This window comes from Eptatretus burgeri, chromosome 4 (assembly GCF_056783735.1).
Source record: "Eptatretus burgeri isolate ZD-2024b chromosome 4, Ebu_testis_v1, whole genome shotgun sequence".
Classification (NCBI taxonomy): Eukaryota; Metazoa; Chordata; class Myxini; order Myxiniformes; family Myxinidae; genus Eptatretus; species Eptatretus burgeri.
The window spans coordinates 123865855-123892483 of record NC_140964.1 but is presented as its reverse complement, the minus strand read 5'-3'; the positions used below and the strand labels follow the sequence as shown (position 1 = coordinate 123892483).

Sequence of the window (26629 nt, the reverse complement as noted above, 5' to 3'; positions counted from 1 at the left end):
AATTTAAATGGAAGTGCACTGATAGTGGGGCTAGTTGACTCAATAAGCAAGAGAATGAATGACAGGAATGGAAGAGAGAGATGCGGGGGAGGACACTCAGTAAGCTTTAAGTCAGAGGATTGAGTTAGGTATGGTTAATGGAGGTAAAAAAGATCATGGTTAAAGGTGGGAATGACATGAGATGGTGACACACTAATTCAGCACCTAATTCCTCCCAGAAATGTTCTATTTTACACTTTACCGCTTGCATGTTCATTGACTATTTAAAGCTCCACTTAAACCTTTCAAAGAAGCCTTGGTGGTTTGGAACACAGTTTTGGTTATATTGGCACATATATGCATAAGAATCATTTGTAGCTGTGTTGTTGTATTGTTTTCTTGCACACGTCTGCAGGTGTGTGGGTCAGACGGTCATACGTACATGCACGACTGTGCTCTAAGGAAAACTGCTTGCAAGCAGCAATATGACATCAAAGTAGCTCGTAAGGGCTCATGTGCAACAGGTAAAATTTCTATCAAAAAAGATGTGGCACTTTCCCTCAGCAGGCATGGTTATGATGGATGCTGTTTTTCTTCCTTAACTGTTGACAATTCTGTTTTTTCTACCTTTTGGCAGGTAAAAGCATGGATTGTTGGAACACTGTGTTTGGATGCTGCCCAGATAATGTCACCAGTGCCTCTGGAGTGGCTTACTCTGGCTGTCCAGGTATGTTTTGTCCAATTCTGATCGCATTGTGAGCCTTCAAAAATAATAGTCTGTTTTGGTGTGAAGATTTATTCCCCCAGCCTCCTCCTCTCCTCTCTTCGCGCTCATTTCCCTCAACCAGATTTTGTGATGCGATTGCTGTCTCCCATGCAGTTACATTTTGTTTGTTGCAGCTGAGTGGACTGGGTGTGGTGGGTGCGGGTGAGTGTGTGGGTGAAGGTTGGGTGGCGGGCTCTGCGCCTCGTGGTACTGCAGTTGAGGCTGTTTTAAACGGGGATGGTGGCATTGGAGTTGCGATTAGTGCAGTTGGTGTTGGGGGTACCGCTGGTGTATGCCTGGTGTCGGCTGAATGGTTGGGGTGGTGGGATTGGGATCCTAGGGTCCTGAGTTCAAATCCTGCTCGGCCGTTGAATTGATACCAGGTGGGGTTGACTCAGCCTGTCATCCTTCTGAGGTCTGCAAAAATGAGTACCAGCTTGCTGGGATGATTGAGCCATTCGAGCGATCTCTCCAGGATTGTGCCCAATAGCCCAGGAGACTACTTCGGCAGCACCGATGCTTTGTGCAGAGTATGGTTCCAGTGGATGCTGGTGTACTGCTGGTGCAGGAAGTGATCGGAGTGCTAGAATGTGGATGAGTATTGTAGTGTAGACGATGGGGGCTGTGGTACATGTGTGCATGATGGTAGGCCTTGAGTGTGGAGGGGAGGGAGGCATTCCTTATGTATATGAGATGTAAGGATAGAGTTAAGAGGAGTGTGTGCCCATTCATGAATAGCACAGGAGAATTGATGGACAATCAAAGTAAGATGGCAGGCAGGATTGTTCCCCTTGCCAAAGGATATTGCATTTGGGTCTGTTTGTCTGTCTGTTTGTCCACACAGAACTTTTGTGTTTTTCTCAACAACCGCTTATCAGATTGAGACTAAATTTTCACCACAAGTGACTACTCATGCAGAATGTTTTAATGATAATTATGACATCATAGGTCACGTGGTGTGGCAGCCATGTTAGAAAAACGGAAAAACTTTGGACTGCTGTATCTCTGAAACCGTACCAAGAAAAAATTGAAACTTGGCACATGGCAACTACTAATCATGGGGAGTAAGTGTGATTTTTTAGGGCATCATAGGTGACTTTGTTGTGATGTCACAACTGCATATGAAGAACGCTCCATCTGATCAGCATGAAAATTTTTGAAGGACATCTGGGGATAAAATGGTCCACAGAAAAAAAAGTTTGATGACCTCATCGGTCACGTGATTTGGCAGCTATATTGCTCTTTTTTTAACCTTCAAAAATCTTCTTCTCTGATGTGGCTGAACAGATCGAGATGAAACATTACAAGTATGACCGCCTGCCTATCCATGAGGAAAAAAAGATTTACACATATGACGTCATAGGTCTTATGGTTTGGCAGCCATATTGGATTTACCCTGAAACCTATAAAAATCTTCACAAGAATGGTTGGACAGATCGAGGGGAAACTTCACCCAAATGTTCCATAACCTTGGGGGATACCAAGGTGTTCACGAATAATTGATCGGTCACATGAATATATGTTTTCAATTTCAAAGTGATCGGATGCATGGTCTTGCAGCCAGAATTATTTAATTTTTGTGTCCAAGTTTGTTGATAGGTTTTTTGATAAGAAATAACTGATAGGTCACATGGTTTGGCAGCCATATTGGATTGAAGGAAAATATTATACATGCACAAAATACACCACACAAGACTACACAAACACCACACAAAACAAGTCCTGGCGAGGGTCTGCAATCCCTGATTGCTCTTTTTCTTGTTATATCATGTTTTTGCTCCTAAATTTACCAAAAAAAACATCCAAGGGAACTTCCAATTGCTGAGAGTATCTGTCTCAGCTATAGGGTGAGAAAGTGCTTTTAGAAGAGATCCATGTGGAAGTGGATCAAATGAAGAAACAGCAAGAAAAATGAAGGGATAATAAACATCAGGGCCAGAATATATGCAACCAAGAGTGTTAAGGAAGGTGGCAGGGCAGATAAGCGTGGTGTTAGTGGACATCTTTAACAGCTCGTTGGAGTCAGGATAGGTACCGGAGGATTGCAGAGCAGCAAATGTGACACCATTATTTAAGAATGGATCCAGAGAAGAATTGGGACACGTTACAACTGTTAGGTTGACTTCAGTTGTGGGGAAGGTGTTGGAGACGTTAAATAAAAGGAACGGTTGGAGAAACTTTTGAATAATTTCAAACTAATTAAGGGTAGTCAGCGTGGATTTACGGAAGGGAGATAGTATATTTAACAAATTTAGTGGAGTTCTCTGAAGCAGTTTCTGATTGGGTGGATGAGGGAGGTGTAGTGGACGTTGTATATCTGGACTTTAAGAAAGCATTTGATGAGGCACCACTTCGGAGGTTGTTCGCCAAGGTGAGGGCTTGTGGATTGCAAACTGGATTGGTGATGGGAAGCAAAGGCTGGATATGAGTGGGAGGATGTCTTGCTTGGAAGATGTAAGTAATATTGTACCTCAAGGAGCAGTACTGAGACCAATTTGGCCGATGCTGACCGAAGCGAGCTCAACGCCATTTATTCCTGATATGTGAAACACACTGCAACCCAAGTCTACAGGAAACAGACTTTTTGAGATGCCGGCCACATTTTACGATTGGACAAAATATATTCTTTAAAAGATTGGGCAAATGATTGGCTGATGTAGTTCAACATAAAGAAATGTAAGGTGCTTGTTGATGGATATGAATGATGAGAATAGGGATTGCATAATGCAAGGGCCAGTCTTGGAGTGTGTCACACAAGAGTGGTGATAGATACGGGGGTAGGGCAGTGTGGTGCCAGGTAACTCTAGATAAAGCTAACAGGGTTTTAGGTTGTATTTGCAAGCGGATAAATTATAAATCAAAAGAGAACCCAGTGTATGTTAACACTGGAGAGGAATTTAGTGAGGCCTCGTCTTGAATATTGTGGTCAATTTTGGTCACCACATCTGAGGAAGGACATATCTGCCGTCGAGAGGGTTCAGTGTCGGGCGACTCGATTGATTCCGGGCTGACCTCGACTAAGCTATGAGGAGTGGCTGAAGGAGACAAGACTTTGCACATTAGAACGGAGGCAGTTATGAGGGAAAATCTGATGGAGATGTTTAAGATAATGAAGGGAATAGACCAAATAAGTGCAGAAGCATTTTTCAGCAGAATAGACAGTGATAGATGCAGGAGCCATATCCTGAGGGTAAGGAAGAGGAGAGTTTGGGCAGGAATAAGGCAAGGGTCTTTAACTCAGGAAGTAGTTAATACATGGAATGGTCTCCCTAAAAAGGTTGTGACATCAGAAAGGGTACATAGATTTAAATTGGAATTGGATAGATACCTTGAAGCATTGGAGATAGAGGCTCTGGAGATATTGGCAGGACTTGTAGGTAGCTTGGTGCGGATGAGTGATGGTTTCATGGTTTGGTGCAGTGCAGGCTTGATGAGCCGAATGAAGCTCAACCACCGTTGGTAGGACCGGAGTGAAGAAGGATCCTCACAATATAGGTCATGTTCAATTATTCTTGCTGAGGTTTTCCACATCCATCTTGTCTTACAGATGGGCTATCGATGGACCACCTTTATGAAGTTATTTTCATTAGAGTGGTTATTGTGTTGGCTTGTGTGTTATTTGGTGGTCAGAAGAACTCTATTCAAGTATTAATAACGACCATTGCTAACTACCTTCATAATTACAACCATTCAAGATAGTCAACATCGAAAACCTATCTATCCTGCTGTCAAATATTATTTTTTTTAAATCATCAAAGAAATAAACAACCGAATTAATAAATAAGTAAATGCTCTCACTGTATGCCTGGTGTTGGCTTAATGGTTAGGGTAGCGGGCTTTGGATCCGAGGGTCCTGAGTTCAAATCCCGTTCAGCTGTTGAATTAATACTAGGTGGGGTTAACTCGGCCTGTCATCCTTCCGAGGTCGGCAAAATGAGTGCCAGCATGCTGGTATACTGTGTCGGAATGGCGACCCGTCCAGGATTGTGCCCAATAGCCAAGGAGACTGCTGAAGCAGCACCAACGCTCTGCACAGAGTATGGTCCCAATCTCCTCCTCTCCTCCTCACTGCTTTCTGCTTCCCAGATAATTTTATCTTTAACTTTAAAGTTTCTATCAATAAAAGATCCTGTCAGAGCGATCAAAGCAATGTTTCATGAAAAAGTCTAATATCTTGACCCGTATGCCACAGGAACATACAGTTGTAATCCCGTTGGATCCTTTGGCTTGACCTCTGACCCGGGATGCACTCAGTGTCCTTGCCGTCCTGGTGTTGAGGGAACAAGGTGTGACAAATGTATGATGGGTTTTTGGGATTTCCTGGGAATCACCTTGAAGAAGAATCCTGGCTGCACACGTGAGTCGTGATGGAATAATGAACTATTTCTCAACCTAGTAAAACAGACAAGTGAACATTTGAAAATTTGTGGATTTTTTTAATGTATGCGACGAGAGAACGTAGTTCCAGAGCATAAGCTCGATGTACATCTCTTGTCTGAGTTGTATTTTTCCATTTCATTGATACAATGGTACAGACCTCAGTGTGAAAACATGTTCATAATCACAGTACATACAATAAAATGCCCTCCCTCTCCCTCTCCCTCTCCCAGTATGTTCTTTGCATGCAGACCTATTTTATCCCATCCCATTAATCTTATGTCCCCAAACGTTTCTCATGAGATCTGAGTAAAAAATAATAATAATCACACGATAATTTCGTCGGACATCATGATAAAATTTTGGGAAATAGTGGGGCAACGTAGTTAAGTATAGCATAGCAATTGTGCATTTTGTGAGGAAAGCACCAAATTTGGCACACTAGTCACCTATCATATTATGAACAGATTTGGATATTGGGCCATCTAAAAACTTTTGATGGCAGTGGAAAATGGCTGCCACAGCCATCAGCGGCTGAATTTGAGGTGGCCCAATATCCAAATCTGTTCATAATATGATAGGCTACTAGTGTGCCAAATTTGGTGCTTTCCTCACAAAATGTACAATTGTTATGCTAAGTTGCCCCACAAAAGTGCCAAATTAAAGTGTTCCTATTTGCAATTCATGCATATATATCACTCCCAGCCTGCTTGTGTCACTCCGGGGGCTCTGCGAGAGACGACTGTCATCAGGAAACAGGACAGTGCACCTGCAAGACTGGCATTCTGGGAGCAAAGTGTGACCAGTGCACAAGTGGCGAGAAGTTGGGACCAAACGGATGCAAAAAAGGTAGGAACTGTGCTGTGATAGACTGCATTGATCTTCATCGCTGGTCATGGTGTTACCGGTTAAGTAACGTCTTAACTACAATGTGGTTTTGCTATTACCAATGTAGTTGCTATGACCAAAAACAAAAGGTGAGGTACGTTTTTACCTGCATTGCAAGGAGGATCTCGAACATTGAACCTTCAATCAAATTCAGAGTATAATTGGAACCAGAGGCATCGGTGACAGTGATTTAGCTGAAATTTGACATCTTTTCAGCTGAACCACCCAAAACGTGCTGGGGTGTGACGTGCAAGCATGGTGCATCGTGTGTGCAAAAGAAAGGCCAGGCATCTTGCGAATGCCTCATCTCCTGCTCGCTCAAAAGCCCTTCTCCGGTAAGTCCCAGAAGTCTCACTAATCACTGTGCTCGAATTGCATGAACAATAAAAGCAGCACAGATGTGAGTCCAGGGTAGTCTATAATTATTAATTTTTAATACAAAATCTAGGCTCAAGGAAATGTGGTGCCACAGAGTTTGCAAGTACAGTGAAACGACAAGCAAACATAAACAAGAAAATGTTTTTAAAAAACAGAAAAGGAGGAGAGAGAGAGAGAAGAGGGAAAGAAACATCATAACTTACAAGTAAGAGGGTGGGTGGGTCATGGGAAGTTTAATGAGAATATTTTGACTCGGTCCATGAATTTTTCCACCTGGATTTCCCCAAATCGAAAATCTTCCCTTCTGGATTTGGTGACCATCTTCACCGACAATGTATCTACCTCAATTGGCTCATCTGATCACGTGCTTGTGAAGGTCAACATCTCTCTAGCCATTCTCAGAAAACAGCCTCAGCACTGGTGAGTTTAGCAGTTCACTCAGGCAAAGGAGCAGGGATGACAGGCAGCCATCACAATTCAGGACTGGTCTCCTATACTGTATCTCCCACCCTTGATATAAATTCAGCCTGGGAATTTTTTTCACAGAAACATTCTCTCTCTCTCTCTCTCTCTCTCTCTCTCTCTCTCTCTCTCTCTCTCCCTCTCCCTCTCCCTCTCCCTCTCCCTCTCCCTCTCCCTCTCCCTCTCCCTCTCCCTCTCCCTCTCCCTCTCCCTCTCCCTCTCCCTCTCCTTCTCCCTCTCCCTCTCCCTACCCCTCTCCCTCTCCCTCTCCCTCTCCCTCTCCCTCTCTCTCTCTCTCCCTCTCCCTCTCCCTCTCCCTCTCCCTCTCCCTCTCCCTCTCCCTCTCCCTCTCCCTCTCCCTCTCCCTCTCCCTCTCCCTCTCCCTCTCTCTCCCTATTATCTTACCCATCCTCCACTCTCGGTACTCTGAATCCAGTGGTGAGGCAGGTGCTTTAAAACAACTTGTATTCTCCTCCTGGAAAGCAAATCCAACCGAAGGCAACCTCAGATCATTCCACAAAGCCCGCAACAAGTGTGTGTCTACCCTCAGGAGAGCCAGAAAATAACATCTGTCCAATCTCAAGAATGAGCTTTCAAACTTGTCTCCCTCCTCTAAAATCTTGTGGTGCCTTGTCGCGTCTGTCTCAAGTGTATGCTCCCCTTCCATCCCTTCCCTCACTGAAAATCGCACCACAGCAGCTGACTCCGCTCGTAAGAAGGCAAAATGTCTCAATTCTGTGTTTGCTTCAAAATCTTGTCTCCCTACCCTCCCCCCCCCCCTTTCTCTCTCTCTCTCTCTCTCTCTCTCTCTCTCTCTCTCTCTCTCTCTCTCTCTCTCTCTCTCTCTCTCTCTCTCTCTCTCTCTCTCTCTCTCTCTCTCCCTATCTCTGTACCCACCCTTCCCAGTCATACCCAACCACTCCTCTGCAGCTAGGCTGGATGGCATCAGCTCAAGTGTCCCAAACATCTGCTCTTGTCCTTCCTCTCTTTGCCCTTTTCACCCTGTCATGTACCCTAGCTCATCTTCCATCTGCTTGGAAATCAGTCAAAATCACAACATGAAAAAAAAATTATGGTGCAAAATACATCCCCTTCACTACAGACCAAATTAGCTTACTTCCAATCATCAGCAAGGTCATGGAATCCATTATCACAGTTGACAAATTCATTCCTTTTCTCCAACAGCCTCATCTCACATCATCAATTCAGATTCAGACCTGGTCTCTCCACCTTGGACATGCTACTTCTACTCTCCCAACAATGGATGGAGACGAGACCCTCAATATGAGACATGAGATTAGGGCCGTCTCTCTGGACATATCTCGAGCTTTCAATATGGTCTGGCATCCGTCATTGCTCTCTAAACTGTCTGCGTCATATGGAATCCAAGGCCAACTCCACTCTTGAATTACTGACTTCCTCCACTCTCATAGCCAATGAGTGTGTCTCAATGGAACCCTTTCTTCTTCTCACTCTGTCAAGGTGGGAGTTCCCCAATGCAGTGTTTTCGGCCCCCATCTTATTCCTAATATTCATCAATGATCTCACTGACTCAAAAAATCCTCTCTACCTATTTGCTGATGACTCCACTCTCAACCGTGATATCCCTTATCCTTCTGACAAACAGACAGTAGTGTCTTCCCTCCCTTCAGACCTTGACAAAATCACAAACTGGTCAAACACTTGGAACATGTCTTTCAATCCTGAGAAATCTCTCTCTCCATCTCCATCTCCATCTCCATCTCCATCTCCATCTCCATCTCCCTCTCCCTCTCCCTCTCCTTCCAAAAGGACCGTTCCACAAACCCTCCCATCTACTTTCTCAACAACCATCTCAGAGAGGTTCAGTCATTCAAACTCTTGGGTCTCACTCTCAGCCATGATCTCGCTTTGGCAAGCCATATTTCAAAGTTGGCCTCCAAAGTCTGACATCGACGAGGCATTCGCCATCATCCAAAGTCCTTCCTTGGCACACCTGTGCTCCTATCCACCGACATGGTTTTCATCCATAGCTTGATGGAGTGCTGCTCTCCCATCTGGGCTGGCTCCTCTGCCTCGCATCTTGCTCAACTTGACGCCGTGGAAATCAAGGCTTTCAACATCACTGAAATCTCTCACAATGAAGCTGTCTATGGGCCTTTCACTTCATCATCATGAACAGGTCAGTGGTCTCTCTGTCTTCTTCAGCCTCATTTCTGGTTTTGCAGCCTCTGCCCTCTCCGTGCTCTGCCGCCCCCCCCTCCACCCCCAAGCACCTGCAGGATGCATGCGGTCCACCAGCAACCCCCTCCGAGTGAAACTGCCTCAATCCAGAACCATGTTGCTCACCTCCACTGATTTATTCATGTTTTCCCATCTGTCTCCCATCTTGTTTGTCTGTCTTCGTCTAACATCTCCCGCCACCCTGCTATTGATGTTTCCCCTTTCTCCTACTTTTCCTTTTCTTAGGTTGTGTCCTGGTCTGTTCTGTGTCCTCGCTCTTCCACAAGCCTAGACCATGTGTAAAAAAAATAAATAAAAAAAAAAACATCAAGGATCGTAAATTGGAATGAAAGCGAACATGAGGTGTGGTGCGGTTCTGGATGGAAGAATCAGATTGAAATGACTCAAGAATATGGTTCCACATATGGGGAGAAATGAGTGAAAAAGGAGGTGAGCAGTAAGCTTGGATTTTGGAAGGCACGTTGGGTGTTTTTAGATACTCATGGAAGAGCAGGAAGGTAATGCAACGTACGCATTGGGACGACAGATGGACATCACAACCAAGAGAATGAATGAATTGATGAAAGAAAAGAGAGGGAGGGAAAGAACATAGTAACCTGTGAGTAAACAAGAGTTTGGATAACAGAGGGTTAATTGGAGGTGGAAAATATAATGGGTACAGAGATGGAGGAAGACATGAGATGGTGGTGTTCATCTTGAAGTCATGGATGGAAGAGATGAGTTGCACCACATCAGGAGAAAAGATGAACAAAGGAGTGAAGGTGAGCAGTAAGTCATAATTTTGGAAGGTTTGCAAGGAACGTGTTACAGGAAGAAAGCTTGTGTCATGCAGTGCTTGGGGAAGGGTTTCGGGCTGAAAGAGCAGGGGAGCAAGGTCAGAAAAGGTGATAAAAAAAAAACAGTTACTCAATGACAGTTCTCTTGTAAACAAGGTTTGTGTGGCACAGGTAATGTTTCACGTGTGAAATATTGACTGCACAGGTGTGTGGAGCAGACCATGTCACATATGCAGATGAGTGCCAGCTGCGGCTCATCGCGTGTCGCCAAGGTCGGGACCTCTTCTGGAAAGATGGACATTGCCCAGGTGGGGGTGTGATAGGTTTCCACACACAAATGGCTGAAACTCATTTGACATGAGCTGTGACACTATCATCATCATTATCATCAAGCCTTTCTGTGTATCCACATCCTGGTATTTATTTACCTAACTTACTTTCATCCGTGAACACAAAATTTAACAACAAAAATCCCTTTTAGTGAGACTTGGACCTTAATGTAGCGATTCCAACAGTGTCATTTTATTATCCTGACAGCAGGAACACTTTAGAAAAAGTGTGATGGGCACGGAAGGAGCACACAAACAACAACCACAGCTCTGACTATAACAACAATAACTACTATGTGTTATAAATAATATTTTTTTTCATTCGTTTCACTTCATTTTACATCCTCATTGAGACTCACAGATGTACTCTAATTTGGCCGTGCAAGAACGAGTGAGTGCATCCGTCTGAGACAGAGAAACGTTCCCGTCTACCCTCCCTTTGTACTCTTCTACCCTCCCTTTGTACTCTCTCCTTTTGGACTGTTACTGTTCATTGGGGTTTAACGACCCACCACTGGCTAGTGATATAATCTTAGAAATAGTGCCCTGTGGCTGTAGCCCCAAATGGAATCCCACCAGAATGTCGGGAGATCTTCATCTCTGCCAAAGATCAAATCCAGTAGCAACAAAGTCAATGGTGCTCTTACATCTTTAACTTCTTTGCTATGTTTTTAATATCAAGTATAATTGTTTCCATCGTTGTTTCTGGGACAGATGTGAGACCTTCAAGAAAAATATTACTCTCTAATGTGTACATCAAAACTCGTACCAGATTGGGAATGTGCTTCTGTGTCGTTGTGGTTACACAGCATTCTTGTAAGTGAGATAAACCAATGCGCATAAAGAAATTCAAGCTACCAGGGAAGCGTTTTTCCTCATCCTTGTGGCTGTATTTTCTTTCCCCAGGGGTTTTGCCTCCTGTGGATATCAACCGCAATACATTGCGCCAATGGCCTCCAAGCAAGACTCTTCCTTCCACATGGAACAAGCTGGGTGCCGATGATGTTGTAATACCTTCTGGGCCATTCCTTCCTGGACCCCGACCAAGTGCAAAACCATTACCCCCTCGAGGACAACCACTTTTACCCATAACTCCGCCATTCTTTCCCAAACCACCGATTCAGCCAGGAGGTTCTATCGGTTTCGATAAACCTTATCCCTCACAACCTGCTTTGGTCACACCATGGCCTTCATGGCCAACCAAGGCCTCGTTCCCTGCTACAAAGGATGGAGAAAATGAAGGATCTGGCAGTGGAAGTTCCGGTAATTTACTTTACCGTGACTGCACACTCTACTTTTTTTTCTTTTTGTCTACATAGTTGAGGCTCATGGAGGAGCTAGAACAAAGAACAAATCAGGATGTAGCAGAACAAAAGGAACAGTAGAAAGAGAGGGGGGAATCACCCCAAAGACAGCATAGAGGGACAAAGTAGAGGGACACTTGAAGACCGATAAACCGATGCGTAGCACGATATCTCAAATAGTTGCTGACGGATTCAGATGAAATTTGGTGGACATGTTGAGTATGTGGCAAGGATGAATTGATTCGATTTTGGTGAAGATCCATATCCGTATCTGGATACGATAATTATTTAAGTTTTTAAAGTGATTCTTCACCATTGAAAGATAGGGCTAAAACGATACAGTACTGTACAGCATGAGATTTCAAAAATCTATTGGGCCCGATATGTTCTTGTGGATCAGGCATTACGTGGCGGAGGTTTGCACTCTACTGGGTGCCCCTCTCGTTACTTGTTGCATTATTCAATCAGCCGTTGACCATTGGTTAAGTGGAAAAATTCACTTCGGCCATTTGTTGTGTTGGGTAATTTATGTCTCATCAAGATCAAGGCTTCAAACAATATTTTGCCATTCCTGCCACTTGCATGTCTTCCAGTGGCCCATTCATTCCTTCCAGCCCAAATCTGATAAATTCCATATTCAGACTTGTACTGAAGGATGTCTCCTTGTTGCTTGGTCTGATATGTCTCCTTTGCCCTAATTTCTTTCCCACTTCTGTCTTCTCTTCTCACTTTGCTTCGTTTTTGGATGCTCTGCATTTTATCTTTTCTTACTTGTCATTTTGTCAGATACAAAAGGGAAGTAACATTTTGTTTGTTTGGTGGAAGCTACTTCGTATTTGAGACCAACATTATACAGCTGTAGCTTTTGAGTGAGAGCCATGTTTGAGATTCCACTGCACTTTGTTCCATTCCACATATTTTTCTTCCCCAGGGATCTTTTCCTCTCTGGACTTTAAACCCTTTGCACTGCTCGACTGGCCAACGGCAACCCATGTTCCGATCTTGAGAAGGCAAGGTTCTGTCTTTGCTGTACAACCCCCACGCCCTGACTTGCCTGCATCTCTACCAAGTGAAAATCCATTGCCACCATTTCAAAAACCACTCCGAATATTCCTTCCCAAATCACCAATTATTGGAGGAAGGCCTCCACCGCCACCTCACTTAATTAAACCTGCTCCTGACTGGTGGGTATATGGCAGCAGAACACTTCAGCCTGCTCTGCTACCTGATGCAGAGGAAACAGATGATGGATCAGACATTGGGGATTTTTGTAAGAATCCGATGCGATTACTATGTTTTTTTAAAATTATTCTTTAATTTGTTCAACTTGGTAGTTGAATCTATCTGGAAACTTAAGGCACAGAATGCCAGATTTCCTCTTTTTTTGTATAGTTTTTGAAAACTTTTTGTTAATCACTTGTCTATGTTTCCATCTTGCACCTTGAAGTCAATGATGAGGAAGTGAAAGATGCTTTCCTCAAGACATACTGTGACAACACTTGGTGTGGTGGCTGCCATGATGGAACAATGGTTGCAAGCACTGCAAACTACTCAAACTGTCCAGGTTTGAATTTATCCTTGAACACAAATACACACCTTTGTGTTGGTATTAATTGTTTAGTTTCTTATCAAAACAAAATTGGATCAATGTGGTACAATTTCCTTTATTACAAGGACATTTAAACTCTCAACAAAATGTTTTGTAACAGCGTCATGAACAATTATTCAACAGATATAATCGATATATTATGGGGGGCGGGGGGGAGTATGTATGTATGTATGTCTGTTTGATCTACCACTTCCTTGGTAAAATCCGAAAAAGATTTTTTTGCTCGTTTTAGCATTTTCTTCATTTGGGGGGAAGGATGTCGCAGATTTTCAAAAAGTCTGATGAGGCCTTTTTTTTTTTTTTTTTTTTTTGTATACCTTGGTCGAGGCTCGTATGAGAGCGAACACACAACTCACAGCAAGGAGGCATGAGACAAGAGGGGTGGGAGTGGAAGGGACAAAACATTGGGGAACAGACACAGGTGAACTGTGGAAGGGAGAGGGATGGGGATGGGACGGGGAACATGGCGAGGAGAAGATGGACATTACAGGGACTTTCAGGAAGGAAAGCAGGAGAATTGAAGGAAGTGGGCTTGGGTGGATTATCGGGGGTAGAAAAGATCGAGGATTTGGATGGGGGAAGATAAGAGGTGGTGGTGAACAGCTGTTTTGAAAGCCTGGAGGGAAGAATGGGAAAGAATAGAGTGAGGAAGTTTATTCCAAAGACGGGCAAAAAGAGGAATGAAAGAGTGAAAAAGAGGAATGAAAGAATGAAAGAGGCCTCATTAAAAATAAGGAGGCCTATCAAAATAAAAGTCGCAGGAAATGGTCGGTGAAGTGGGGGCAGAGCTATTCAGATCTTGAAATTATTGAATACTTTGGCCGGAATTCCTGGAAAAAAAAAATGAAGAGAAAATTTATTTTGGGAAAATATATTCAGGTTCAGGTATGGGAGCATGTGCCAGAACAGCGCGTCGCTGCGTCCACTTTCTGCCGGTACTCCAGGGGCCTCCGTCTGGCCATCCCCCAGGCAGATGCCAGGCCCATCCCCATCTCCTTGAGATGATGGTCAACCTGCTGCAACCATGAGGCATGTGGTCGGCCCACTAGCCTCCTCCACTCATGAGACTCCCTGGCTGAGAGAATCTGGTGAGCAGGATCAGCGTCAGGAAAACGAGCCACATGTCCATACAGCCGCAACTGACGCTCACGGACTATGCAGGTAACAAATCTCATCCAAGTTTCTCTCAGCAACCGCTCGTTGGACACAAAATCCGACCAGCGATAGCCAAGGATTTTCCGAAGAGACCTGGTACCAAAGGAATTAAGTCTCCGTCTCAGATCCTTGGTCAGAGTCCAAGTCTCGCATCCATATAGCAAGACTGGAAGTACCAAGGACCTGAATACTCGGAATTTAGTCCTCCCGCACAGGTACCGGCAGCGCCACACCCCATGATCCAGTGAATCCATGACTCCCCAGGCCCGACCCAGACGTCTATTGACCTCTGACTCGCAGCCAGCAGACACATGAATATCACTGCCAAGGTAAGTGAATCTCTCCACGACCTCAACATCCTCACCACAAACCAACACAGACAGGACAGCAGCATCCAAGATGTCACCGAAAGCCTGGATCTTAGTTTTGACCCAAGAAACCCGTAATCCCAGCGGCTCCGACTCCTCATTCAGCACCTCGAGGGCCCCCAAAAGGATGTCTAAAGTCTCCGCAAAGATGATTGCATCATCTGCAAAATCAAGGTCCGAGATCGTGACATTCCCAAACGATACACCGCAGCTAGATTTCTCCGACATCCTCCCTAAAATCCAGTCCATACAAGTGCTGAAAAGTGTGGGGGCCAGTACACTCCCCTGAAGAACTCCAGTAACAACTGGAAATAAGTCAGAGATGGTACCACCACACTTCACAGCACTCTCAGTCCCAGAGTAGAGTTCAGACATCAGATCGATCAGTTTTGGTGGCACCCCACGAAGACCAAGAATCCTCCAGAGGACATCCCGATTCACTGAATCGAACGCTTTACAGAGATCAACATAGGCTGCAAGCAGCCCCTGCCGAAACTCTCGTCTGCGTTCGGTGAGGACACGAAGGGCAAGGATACGGTCAATCGTTGACCTCTTTGGTGTAAAGCCTGACTGCTCTGGACGCTGGTGCTCAAGCAGATGGTGGCGAACCCTATCAAGAATTATCCGAGCAAAGACCTTGCCCAGCACTGAGAGCAGCGTCACCCCTCGGTAGTTGTTGCAATCTTGGCGATCACCCTTCCCTTTCCAGAGCGGGACAACAAGGCCCCTCTTCCAGTCAGTTGGGATGATGCCTGTGTTCCAGGCAGAGCACAAAACTGCATGCAATGACACGAGTGCAGCATTTCCACCAGCTTTGAGAAGTTCAGCATGGATGCCACAGATCCCTGGAGCTTTGCCCCGTTTCAACTGGTTCACCGCAGCCCGTGTTTCCACAAGCGAAGGTGGACCACAGTTGATTTGAGGGTCAGCAACAGGGATTGTAACACCCTTGACGTCCAACTCGACAGCTGGGGGATCAGCCTGGTACAACCGCTCAAAGTAACCGGCCCAGCGGGCCTTCACTTCAGACTCCTCTGTCAAGAGCCTACCACTCTCCGCTCGAACTGCAGTGCTCCGAGGGATGGGCTTGGATGAACGCAATGCGCGAATTCCCCTGTAAGCGGGACGAGAATCACCTGTCCACAGGTGATGCTCTACCCCCTCACAGATTCCTCGCACATAGGCCTCCTTGTCCACCCTCAGTGCACGTACAGTTTTACGCCTCAGCTCCCTGAACAGCTCAGCTCTGCCATTCAGCCTGGCCCTGCGACTCTGGTCAATGGTATCCAGTGTCCCTTGAGAGACAAAATTCTTCTTTGCCCTGCGGTGAGCTCCAAGACATCCACCGGCAACGTCAAGGACGGTGGTCTTGAAGGCACTCCACAACTCTTCAGGACCCCCCAAAGCACCCAGACCCCCCAAGTGTCCACTCAGCCTGTTCGCAAACTCCTCAGCTACTCTCTCATCCCTGAGCTTGCCAACTTCCAGCCTAGGCTGGGATGGTACCATTCTCCAGGATTTAAGGTGCAGCTTTAGAGTTGCTACAACAAGGCTGTGGTCAGTATTGAGGAACTGAGCGCTCCGGTAGACCCTGCAGTTCTGGATCATCCTGCAACGACCGTCAATGAGGACATGGTCAATCTCCTTTGCCACACCGCCAGCGTTGGAATACCGAGTCCAGCGATGAGCTTGTGGGCGCTGAAACCATGAACCAGCCACCCTAAGTCCATGACTTCTTGCAAAGTCAAGGAACTTAGTGCTATTCTGGTTCATAGTTCCTGACCCATGGGGACCAACACACACCTCATAACCATCCCTATCAGTTCCAGTTGATGCATTGAAATCCCCCAAGACTAGAAGTGTATCTCGTCTGGGGCACTGATCAACCACAGACTCGAGTGTGGCGTAGAATGCATCCTTCACGGTGAGATCACTCGCCTCAGTCGGAGCATAAACAGACCAGGGAAATGACACCTAAGGAGTGACGAATCCTTAATCTCATGATACGCTCGTTGACCGGTGTTACCTCTATTATCATTGGGGTCAGCTTATTGGACACAGCTACAGCAACTCCTTGGGTATGGTAACCATCAGAGCGACCAGACCAATAGTAGGTGTAACCACCCACCATTATCTCGCCGCAATCCGGTCTCCGAACCTCAGAGAGCGCTGCAATCCCGATGTCCAAACGCTTGAGCTCAGATGATAACAGAGACAGGTGATCATCCTCTCTTAGGGATAGGACATTCCAGGCACCCACCCGAAGGGACCGCCTCAGGTTAACCCAAGGAGACCGCCATCTGGTGGACAACACCTCAGCACCGCTCCGACACGCTCTCCCGCAATCTGACGCAGGGATGTTACCCCGTGGTTTCCCTCCTATCATCAAAGATCGGGGGTCCCGAAGGCTTTGCCCCAATCTCGTCATCTGGTGAGCTGCCCTGCGAAGGGAAGCTGCACAGGAGGTACTCCCACGGAGTGGGTTTTCAGATTTTTTTGCGTTTTTGCGTTTTGCGGAATGAAAGGTTTTACGGTGGCCGGGGTGCAAATCCTGCCACCAAAATATATTGTTTGCAGTAAACATTGAATTCCAATTCAAACTTGATATCTGCGATCACAAAGTGATTGCCAAGGGTAAATCTGCCTCGGCTTACCCTTAGCGATCGCCTGTGACTCACCCTTGGCCCGCAATCCAATGATGGTATTTTTTTTTTTGGACCACCATATCACCTTGACCTTTAACATTTAGTGATAGAGTGTAAATTAAAAAAAATGTGTCCCCATCTACACTCTATCCAAAAAATCTCAACAACATGAAAATTGGAGGAAAATTATTGGAGTCATGATCAAAAAGTTGTTTTTTGTTATTGATGTCAATCTGAAAAAGTGGGTAAAGGACACAAGTCAAATATCACTTCAGTACAGGTACACTTGTTTGATGCAAGAACATCTTGGAAGGCCAAGCGGTCTTTGAGATTACACATTAGCAAAATTGAGCGATGACAAAAAACAAGTTGTTGTTTTTTTTGACTGCCATTTGACCTTGACCTTTAACTCAGAAGAGCATGATGTCAATTAATCGTAAATGTGCCTTACGCTGGGTATCCAGAGAGAGCAACTTTGTTAAGATCAGACAAACCATAGTTGAGTTATCTCGAAAAATGTTGAAATGTCTATAATTGGGTCATGACCTTAAAATGAGGTCAAGGTCAAAACATTATGTCGACCCCGCATATTTTTTATTCCCATTATTGATGCAAAATTTAATGCCCGGTAGTCCCAGCTGGCTCTGTGATACAGCTCGGAAATTGGCAATTAAGGAAGAAAAAATAAAAATAAAAACCTAAATGGTGCTTTCATATTCCTCGGGGTCTAAATAACTCTGCTGTACCTTAAATATTGTGGGAACTACTTGTAGAAACAAACCCTGCAACAGGTAAAGGCCTCGCCCTATCCTATTGAGGTAGGGAAGGCTTAACAAGTGAAATATTCCAACTGTAAGGTGGGTATTTGCGAGTTTTATTAACTATACTGGGCATTTCTGATAACTTCGTTTGTGGCATTGTGTTGCTGTTTTGGAGTCATTAAATGTTTCTGTTGCACTTCAAGAGAAAGTTGTTCATAATTATAAGAGAGCTGGTCCAGAGTTACTTAATAATACACTCACTGGTACGTTTGTGATGACACCATTACAGTGAGTCTGATGCTTCCAATATCATTGGTGTCGTAATGTCGCTGCAGCCTTCCAAATGTATTGTGGTGACACCAAAGCATTCTTTGAAAGTCCATCTGGATGTGCCATAATGCAGCAATGCAAAGTTATGTGCATTAGTTGGTAGCCTTCTTTTGGTAGCAAACATTGCACTGGAACATGAACCAGAACGACGTCAAGCACAGCATTTGGTGATTTACAGAGAAACCCTCAAGTCCACCTCATCCACCACAAGGATCAGAGTACGGGTATGAGGTTGACTACTTTATTCAATAAAACCCTTATGAATCATAGACACCTTGAGTGGTTGGACAAACCTGAAGCATGAGGAATTTATACACAGATTTGGAAGACCAAGCAGAGTACTTTTTATCTTCGAAGCAAAAGACACAAATATCACAAACCCCCCACCCCCCTTTCCCACGCTTTGTCTTTGGATTGCAGGAAATCTCAAACTGTTGTCAATAGTCCCCTGTAGTGTTACTCAGGGCTGGCAGGATATCTTCGAGCTACGCATACTCACCTCTAAGCTGTCTAGACTCTAAGCCTTTTGAATCTTGTCCCAGCTATAAACTGTCATCCCCGTGTTTCACAGACAGGGTGGTTCATGCATGTGTGTGCCGTCCCTCAGATGGATGTTAAACTGGGTGTCCTGTCTGCCAGCATTAGGTTGTGGGCGTTAAAGATGCCATGGTGTCCTTCGCAAAGAGTAGGCAAAAAATGGTGTCATAACCAAAAAAGTGTTAAACAAATCAAAATATATTTTATATTTTAGATTCAAAGAAGCTACCATTTGCCTTGATGACAGCTTTGCACACTCTTGGCATTCTCTCAACCAGCTTCATGAGGTAGTCACCTGGAATGCTTTTCCAACAGTCATGAAGGAGTTCCCACATATGCTGAGCACTTGCTGGCTGCCTTTCCTTCACTCTGCAGTCCAACTCATCCCAAACCATCTCAAATGGAATTAGGTCAGGTGATTGTGGAGGCCAGGTCATCTGATGCAGCACTAAATCACTCTCCTTCTTGGTCAAATCGCCCTGACACAGCCTGGAGGTGTGGTTTGGGTCATTGTCCTGTTAAAAAACAAATGATAGTCCCACTAAGCACAAACCAGATGGGATGGCGTAGCGCTGCAGAATGCTGTGGTAGCCATGTTGGTTAAGTGTGCCTTGAATTCTAAATAAATCACTGACAGTGTCACCAGCAAAGCGTCCCACACCATCACACCTCCTCTTCCATGCTTCACGGTGGGAACCACACATACAGAGATCATCCGTTGCATCTCCACTTTCTCTGCATCTCTGCGTCTCACCTTCTTCTTCTGCGTCTCTTATACACCTTCTCTGCGTCTCACAAAAACACGGCGGTTGGAACCAAAAATCTCAAATTTAGACTCATCAAACCAAAGGACAGATTTCCACTGGTCTAATGTCCATTGCGAGTGTTTCTAGGCCCAAGCAAGTCTCTTCTTATTATTGGTCTCCTTCAGTAGTCGTTTCTTTGCAGCAATTCGACCATGAAGGCGTGATTCATGCATTCTCCTCTGAACAGTTTATGATGAGATGTGTCTGTTTCTTGAACTCGTGAAGCATTTACTTGGGCTGCAATCTGAGGTGTAGTTAATTGGTGATTTCTGAGACTGGTAACTCTAATAAACTTATCCTCTGCAGTAGAGGTAACTCTGGGTCTTCTTTTCCTGTGGTTGTCCTCATGAGAGCCAGTTTCATCATAGCGCTTGATGGTTTTTGCGACTGCACTTGAAGAAACTTTCAAAGTTCTTGAAATTTTCCGGATTGACTGACCTTCATGTCTTAAAGTAATGATGGACTGTCATTTCTCTTTGCTTAGTTGAGTTGTTCTTGCCATAATATGGATGAATACAGCACGACAAAATAATGGTCTTTCACCAAATCAGGCTATTTACTGTATACAAACCCTACCTCATCACAACACAACTGATTTGCTCAAACACATTAAGAAGGAAAGAAATCCACAAACTAACTTTTAACAAGGAACACCTGTAAATGGAAAAGCATTCCAGGTGACAACCTCATGAAGCTGGTTGAGAGAATGCCAGGAGTGTGCAAAGCTGTCATCAAGGCAAAGGGTGGCTACTTTGAAGAATCTAAAATATAAAATTTATTTTGATTTGTTTAACACCGTTTTGGTTCCTCCATAATTCCATATGTCGTTTCATAGTTTTGATGTCTTCACTATTCTACAATGTAGAAAATAGTAAAAATACTGAAAAACCCTTGAATGAGAAGGTGTGCCCAAACTTTTGACTGGTACTGTACATATATATATATATATATATATATATATAGTTACGTAAACATACATACAGTACATATACACCCCCTACATGTCCCCCTAAACTTAATCTCCTCTCATTCCTTCCCTCTTTGTCATTTCTTTACTCATTATTTATCATCCTTCTCGATTTTTCCACTCAAAACATTTTTAAAAATAACATAACATGTTTCATCTCTCTTTATTGTCCTTCCCAAAAATACCTCTCCCGCATACAGATTCTTCTTTTCTTCTGTCGCTTCCATTTCCGTCCTGGATCACTCACAAACACACACTTCATGTTTTGTGATCATGTTAATACAGCCCTGCCCTTCTCTGTGTGTTTAACCACCCATCCATACACTGCTTGCAATGTCTGTTTTCGTTTTACTGAACTTTGGGTCCAGAATCTAAACTTGGTTTGCAGCATGCGTGGGTCAAAGACCACCTTGTTCATGACCCCCATTCAAGTCAGCACCCTACAAATCTTACATCCCCTCCTCTCTCCCACAAATCTTCCTCCTCTCCCCACCCCCAACCCACATCCTGCCACCATTCCCAAACTCCCATTCAACCCACTTCCCCAACACCTTGTCTGTGATTCCCAACAACATCCTCAAACACATTTCAAACTAAAGACAAGTCAGAGGCTGGGGTTTTCCAAGGCAATATCTTGGGTCCAGTTTTGTTCCTCGTATACTGTACTTAAATTACCACTTTGATGCCCCAGATAACACTCTTTTCCTCTTTGCAGATGATCCCACCTGATTCCACACTGTACCTCATCCCAACCACAGGATGCAGTAACCGTTTCCCTCTCTGCTAACCTGGAGAGCATGTGAAATTAGTCTGTAAAATGAAATGTCATTCAATCAGGCATATCTCTTAATCTCAACTCATCTCTCCGGAAGGATTTCCTCAAAATTGACACATGCAATTCCACAATAAACCATTGAAAAAGGTTCAGTATCTTGAAGTTCTGGCCCAGACCATCTGTCATTACTTCTCATGGGCAGACAATATTTACAAGTTGGCTTTTCAAAGCCATGCATAGACGAGGCAACCTCTGTCGTGGCATATTCTTCCTTGGTAAATATAAACTTCAAATGACCGAGCCTTTGTCCATAACTCAATGGAATATTGCTCTTCCCTGTGGGCTGATACCCCACTTCTCAACTCTTCCTCCTAGAAGTGGAATCCAAAGCTCTCAACATCATGGCATCTTCCACAAAGATGAAGATGAGCTGAAGCATGAGGCTGAAGGATGGGGCCTGCTCCTCTCCCATTGCATATCAATTGGTTTTTCTCTGGTTTTTCTGGTGTTCCTCCCTCCAAGCAACCTCATTGCAGGAGTGGTCCCTCTAATCTTTCAACCTTCTGACCCCTCTTCATGGTGGTTGTAACCCCCAATGCAAGTTGGAGGTCAAATTTTCCCCACTGTACCATGCTGCTGCATTTGTCAGGGCAGCTCAGTCACGGTTAGAGCGCCGATCGGTCCTCATTGCCCAATGCACTCCCTCTTGTCTCTGTTCTCTCTCTCTCTCTCTCTCTCTCTCTCTCTCTCTCTCTCTCTCTCTCTCTCTCTCTCTCTCTCTCTCTCTCTCTCTCTCTCTCTCTCTCTCTCTCTCTCTCTCTCTCTCTCTCTCTCTCTCTCTCTCTCTCTCTCTCTCTCTCTCTCTCTCTCTCTCTCTCTCCTCTCTCTCCTCTCTCTCTCTCTCTCTCCTCTCTCTCTCCTCTCTCTCCTCTCTCTCCTCTCTCTCCTCTCTCTCCTCTCTCTCTCTCTCTCCTCTCTCTCTCTCTCTCTCTCTCTCTCCTCTCTCTCCTCTCTCTCCTCTCTCTCCTCTCTCTCCTCTCTCTCCTCTCTCTCCTCTCTCTCCTCTCTCTCCTCTCTCTCCTCTCTCTCCTCTCTCTCCTCTCTCTCATTGCTCTTGCTTTACAAAGGCAATAATACAACAGCTTCGGTTTGAAGAAAACGTGGGTCACTCCTGGGAGATCAATCGGCTATTTTCTTGCCACGGGTCTGTTCGAGCAGAACTGTCTGGGGCTAAGCAGCAGCAGCAGCAACAACAACAACAACAACAACAACAACAACAACCCTCTGACCATCCACTGTTCCTCGGGGATACACACTTTCTTCCAGTAGCCCCTTCCTTGATAACCTACCACAATTCAGACTGACTACTCAACTCCACAACTTTCTTTGTCTTTTTATTATACTTCTGGAGCCGCATTCCTGAGGTCTCCACACTACCATCTCGTGTTATCCTCCATCACTACCTGTGATGCTATCTGGCCCATTTAGCCCTCCCACTATTCAAGCTCTCAATCACATTCCATAACACGTTATACCCTTTTTCTCTCTCTCTTTTCTTTCATCATTCATCATTCAACTCTATTGGTTGTCATTCCCACCAGTTGTCACACTGTCTCGTTGGTACTTTCCTTCTTTCCATCACGTTTGACATTACCTTCCTCCTCTTCCATTAGCACAGACCCTGTATGCATATATATATATATATATATATATATATTTTTTTTTTTTTACAAAAATTAGTCCATTTGACTCCCTGTTATGGATGTAGCTTGAAAAAAAGCAGAGTTTAACAAGGAATGCTTGAAGGTTGCAATTAAATTGACAATGCATGTTAAACAATATATTTTGTCTTAAAACCATAAAGTTGTTTGTTGAGTTGATACTAATATACTTCAGCTTTCTCCACCTTTTCATTGCAAACTGGACAACAGGTAAATGCTTAAAGCGAGTCTGTGCATGAACCATATTGCACCGCATTCCATTCACAACACAATCCATCTTGCGGTGCTTCCTGTCTGCATCTTAACTATCATGCTCAACATCCGACTAACCCCGTCACCACTTCATGCCGCTGTACCCGTCTTTACTTCTTGCACAGAACGACCAAGTCAAATCGCTGTTCTTATTTGTTCTTTAAAAGTGTATTCCAGTTTTAAAAACTTATCATGCTGTTGCCATACTCCAATCATTCAGAATGATGTTTTTCATGTTTCTCCAATACATTCCTTTGTTTCCCATGCCTTTACCATCTGAACCACAGCCACGCGTGTATTTCTGGGCATCATTGTGCTAGCAAGCCCCGATGTCAGTAAGGGGACTGCCTTTGTGCAGGAGACAAGTGAACACAATGCTGAGATCATGACGGCTCTGGGCAGCATGGTGAGGGAACCCTGACTTCATTTCGACAAAACTCAACTCTGTGGACCTTTAACTACAGTCATGGAGGTTCTATCAGAGATTGAACATTTTCATCAAATGAAGCTTACCCCAAAATCTTTTCTATTTGTCATCTTTAAATTGTTGTCACATAGGTATATATAAAAATAATTAAAGTGTCCAGTCTTTATTGTAGTCTGAAGGTGCCTCGTCTTCCCTGGAGGGCACATCGAATCACAGTCCACTCAACGTTCATGCTCTGTCTGTTTTTTTGTTTTTTTTTCAAAAGTATGACTTCTGCATTGTCATTGTGAAGTGTGCTTTTTCCAATGCATAACTTAAATTTCATTAAAACCTCGATATAATTCTCTTCGGTGAAATTTGAATTCCTCGATGTTATTGATGCACAGGAGTACGACATCCAAAAAATGACCACCATAGCTTTTCTGTGCGAAATTTCTTCTGACCACAAAATTTCTTCTGATTGATTATTTCATGGTGGAAGTGGTTAAAAACAATTGATCATGTGCAATAATATGAGCAATAAATGCCAAAACTTTCATCATAATGCTGTAGATTGGTGTCCTTTGAACCACTGCCTCTTTCCCACCCTCCATTGCAGTTTTGTGTTCACACCACAGAAAATGAAATGATATCACTCTCTCCTTCTGGTTATAGCTCCACAAACTGCTGGCTTCCTCCGATGTTGGAGATGATTTCAAGACAGTTTATGTCAAGGAGCAGGACAACAGCCGGATTACCATAGAAACACACTTTGACCCCAGTAAGTCGCCTCTGAAGAACCCTTTAACAAACCAAAAGTATTGCTTAAGTTGTGAATTTTTCTATTATATAAAAGGAAAATGGAGTACCTCTAAAAATATTCCTCAACATCTTTAATACCCAGGATTGAACTCAATATGTTGATAGCTAGGTAGCTAACGTGTGCAGCCTGTGGCTGATATGCTACATATAGCTTGATGGATTGGGTGTGTGACGAGGACTAATTGATTCGATTTTGGTGAAGATCACAATCCAGATCTGGATGCAAGAGTTTAATGTTTTTTTTTTAACTGATTCTTCACAATTGAGAGATGAGGCCAAAAACGATATATAGCATGATATTTCAAAAAGTTAAGGACGGATTATGGTGAACCTTGGTGGATGAGTTGCTTAGGTGCCAAGAACAAGCCTATTTCGGTTTTGGTTCAGGTCCAGTTGCAGATCCAGCCCATCAGTGGGATACAAAATTGAAGCAATTCAGCCTTGTCGAGGCATGCGATCTACCAACTGCTGTTCTAGTTTAAAGCTGTATTAGCTCGCTGAGTTTACCAAAGCAAGAGATTTCACTGATATGGCATTGTGAAGAAAAATATAATTAATTCGAAAGAAATAATTTTAATGGTCACCGTGTTGTTAATAGTCGGTAAAGATCGTGGATGCACCTCTGCTTATTCCAAAAGGACCCCTTTGTCCCCCACCACCACCATCTTTCCTCAATTCTCTTCACTCTCTTATTGTACTTTTATAGAAACACAGTACACACCAGTGGATGTGGAGAGAGCACTAGTGAGTCAGCTCAAGACTTCTCGAGAAAAAACTCTGGACGTGAAAAAGCCGGAAGAAAACTATATCGAGTTTATGGAACTCAGTAAGTGGTTAACACCAGCAGCATCACTATTCTGTATCATTTGGATTGTGTTGAGGTTCTGTATCATTGAAGAACGGTGCCGAGTTGATGAACCATGCGGTCGGGAAACCATTCAATTGCCTTCAGGTTAAGGTTTTCACTTTAGGTCAGGGAACTATGTTTTGAGATTTACAATTTGAATAAAGTTGAATATCGGATGTTGTGAAATTAACATCATTTACAGCAAACCTTTAATTTATATATTTTAGGAAAAGCCAATACTGTACAAGTGTGTGTGTGTGTGTGTGTGTGTGTGTGTGTGTGTGTGTGTGTGTGTGTGTGTGTGTGTGTGTGTGTGTGTGTGTGTAGAGCCACAGGGAACAGAAGCCATAGCAGATACATCCTCTGAAGACCCCTGCTTCAAGAATCCCTGTTTACATGGCGGAACATGCCACCCAAGTCGTTCTGGTTATCTGTGCTGCTGTCCTCTGGGGCGGGGCGGAAGTGTGTGCGAGCAAGGTGGGACTAAGTAGGGTGATTATTTCACCCAAAAGACCATTTCGCATGGACAATTTGCACAGGAACCCTCCTAAATGGTTGTTGCAAACATTCCTTGAAATGGAGAAATTTTGCTTGTGAAAACGGGTCCATACATGCTGCAGAAAAGTTCTTAAGGTCGAGAGTGAACAAGGAGGAGGGGCTTGACATTGAATAATTCCATGACTTTGATTGAATAACCAAGTAATGATTATAAAATTAAATTAATTCTTAATGTTGTACTATAGTGTGCCTATGCTGCTGGTTAATGGTCCAAAATTAAATCTAAAAACTGTGTACATTTTGTTTCTGTACTTTTCTCCATGTTTATTTTGAGGACAACATCTTTGATAATTCCCCCCCCCCCTCCAGATATTGCAGTTTCTCAGCCAGCTTTCGGTGGTGTTGCCTCGTTCTTGGCTTTTCCACTGGGAAGAATGAGCCTGTTTCAGCGCACGCGGCTTGCTTTGAGATTCCGAGCTTCAGCACCAGATGGTCTGCTCGTGTACATTGGCCACTCCAGGGCTCCAGACTTCATCTCGCTGGCTCTCGTTGGTGGGCATGTTGAGCTGCGGTGAGATAACATAGATGTGACCTGAATATGGCTCATTTTCTTTTTTTCTTTTGAATTATAAAACTTTGTATAAAGTA

At 44.2% G+C, this 26629-nt stretch overlaps 1 protein-coding gene and 1 long non-coding RNA gene across 9 annotated transcripts in view; one reads left to right on the top strand and one right to left on the bottom strand.

Moving 5' to 3' along the window:
* The window catches only part of AGRN (agrin), a 155669-nt gene that overhangs the window by 70365 nt on the left and 58675 nt on the right, over window positions 1-26629 (top strand). For all 6 annotated transcript variants that reach the window (XR_015056767.1, XM_085876127.1, XM_085876125.1 and 3 more), the window contains exons 12-25: window positions 395-503; window positions 617-706; window positions 4938-5102; window positions 5828-5971; window positions 6227-6345; window positions 10055-10157; window positions 11085-11441; window positions 12414-12752; window positions 12930-13046; window positions 23696-23814; window positions 24490-24595; window positions 25343-25462; window positions 25811-25960; window positions 26351-26552. Coding sequence is in view for 5 of the 6 variants with exons in the window: in XM_085876127.1 (XP_085732253.1) it covers window positions 395-503; window positions 617-706; window positions 4938-5102; window positions 5828-5971; window positions 6227-6345; window positions 10055-10157; window positions 11085-11441; window positions 12414-12752; window positions 12930-13046; window positions 23696-23814; window positions 24490-24595; window positions 25343-25462; window positions 25811-25960; window positions 26351-26552 (2240 nt within the window). In the remaining variant the exon portion in view is untranslated. The remainder of the gene's footprint in view (window positions 1-394; window positions 504-616; window positions 707-4937; window positions 5103-5827; window positions 5972-6226; window positions 6346-10054; window positions 10158-11084; window positions 11442-12413; window positions 12753-12929; window positions 13047-23695; window positions 23815-24489; window positions 24596-25342; window positions 25463-25810; window positions 25961-26350; window positions 26553-26629) is intronic.
* Window positions 25731-26629, bottom strand: part of LOC147029030 (uncharacterized) — an 81797-nt gene continuing 80898 nt past the window's right edge. For all 3 annotated transcript variants that reach the window (XR_015056770.1, XR_015056771.1, XR_015056769.1), the window contains one exon: window positions 25731-26547. This is a non-coding gene — a long non-coding RNA (uncharacterized LOC147029030). The remainder of the gene's footprint in view (window positions 26548-26629) is intronic.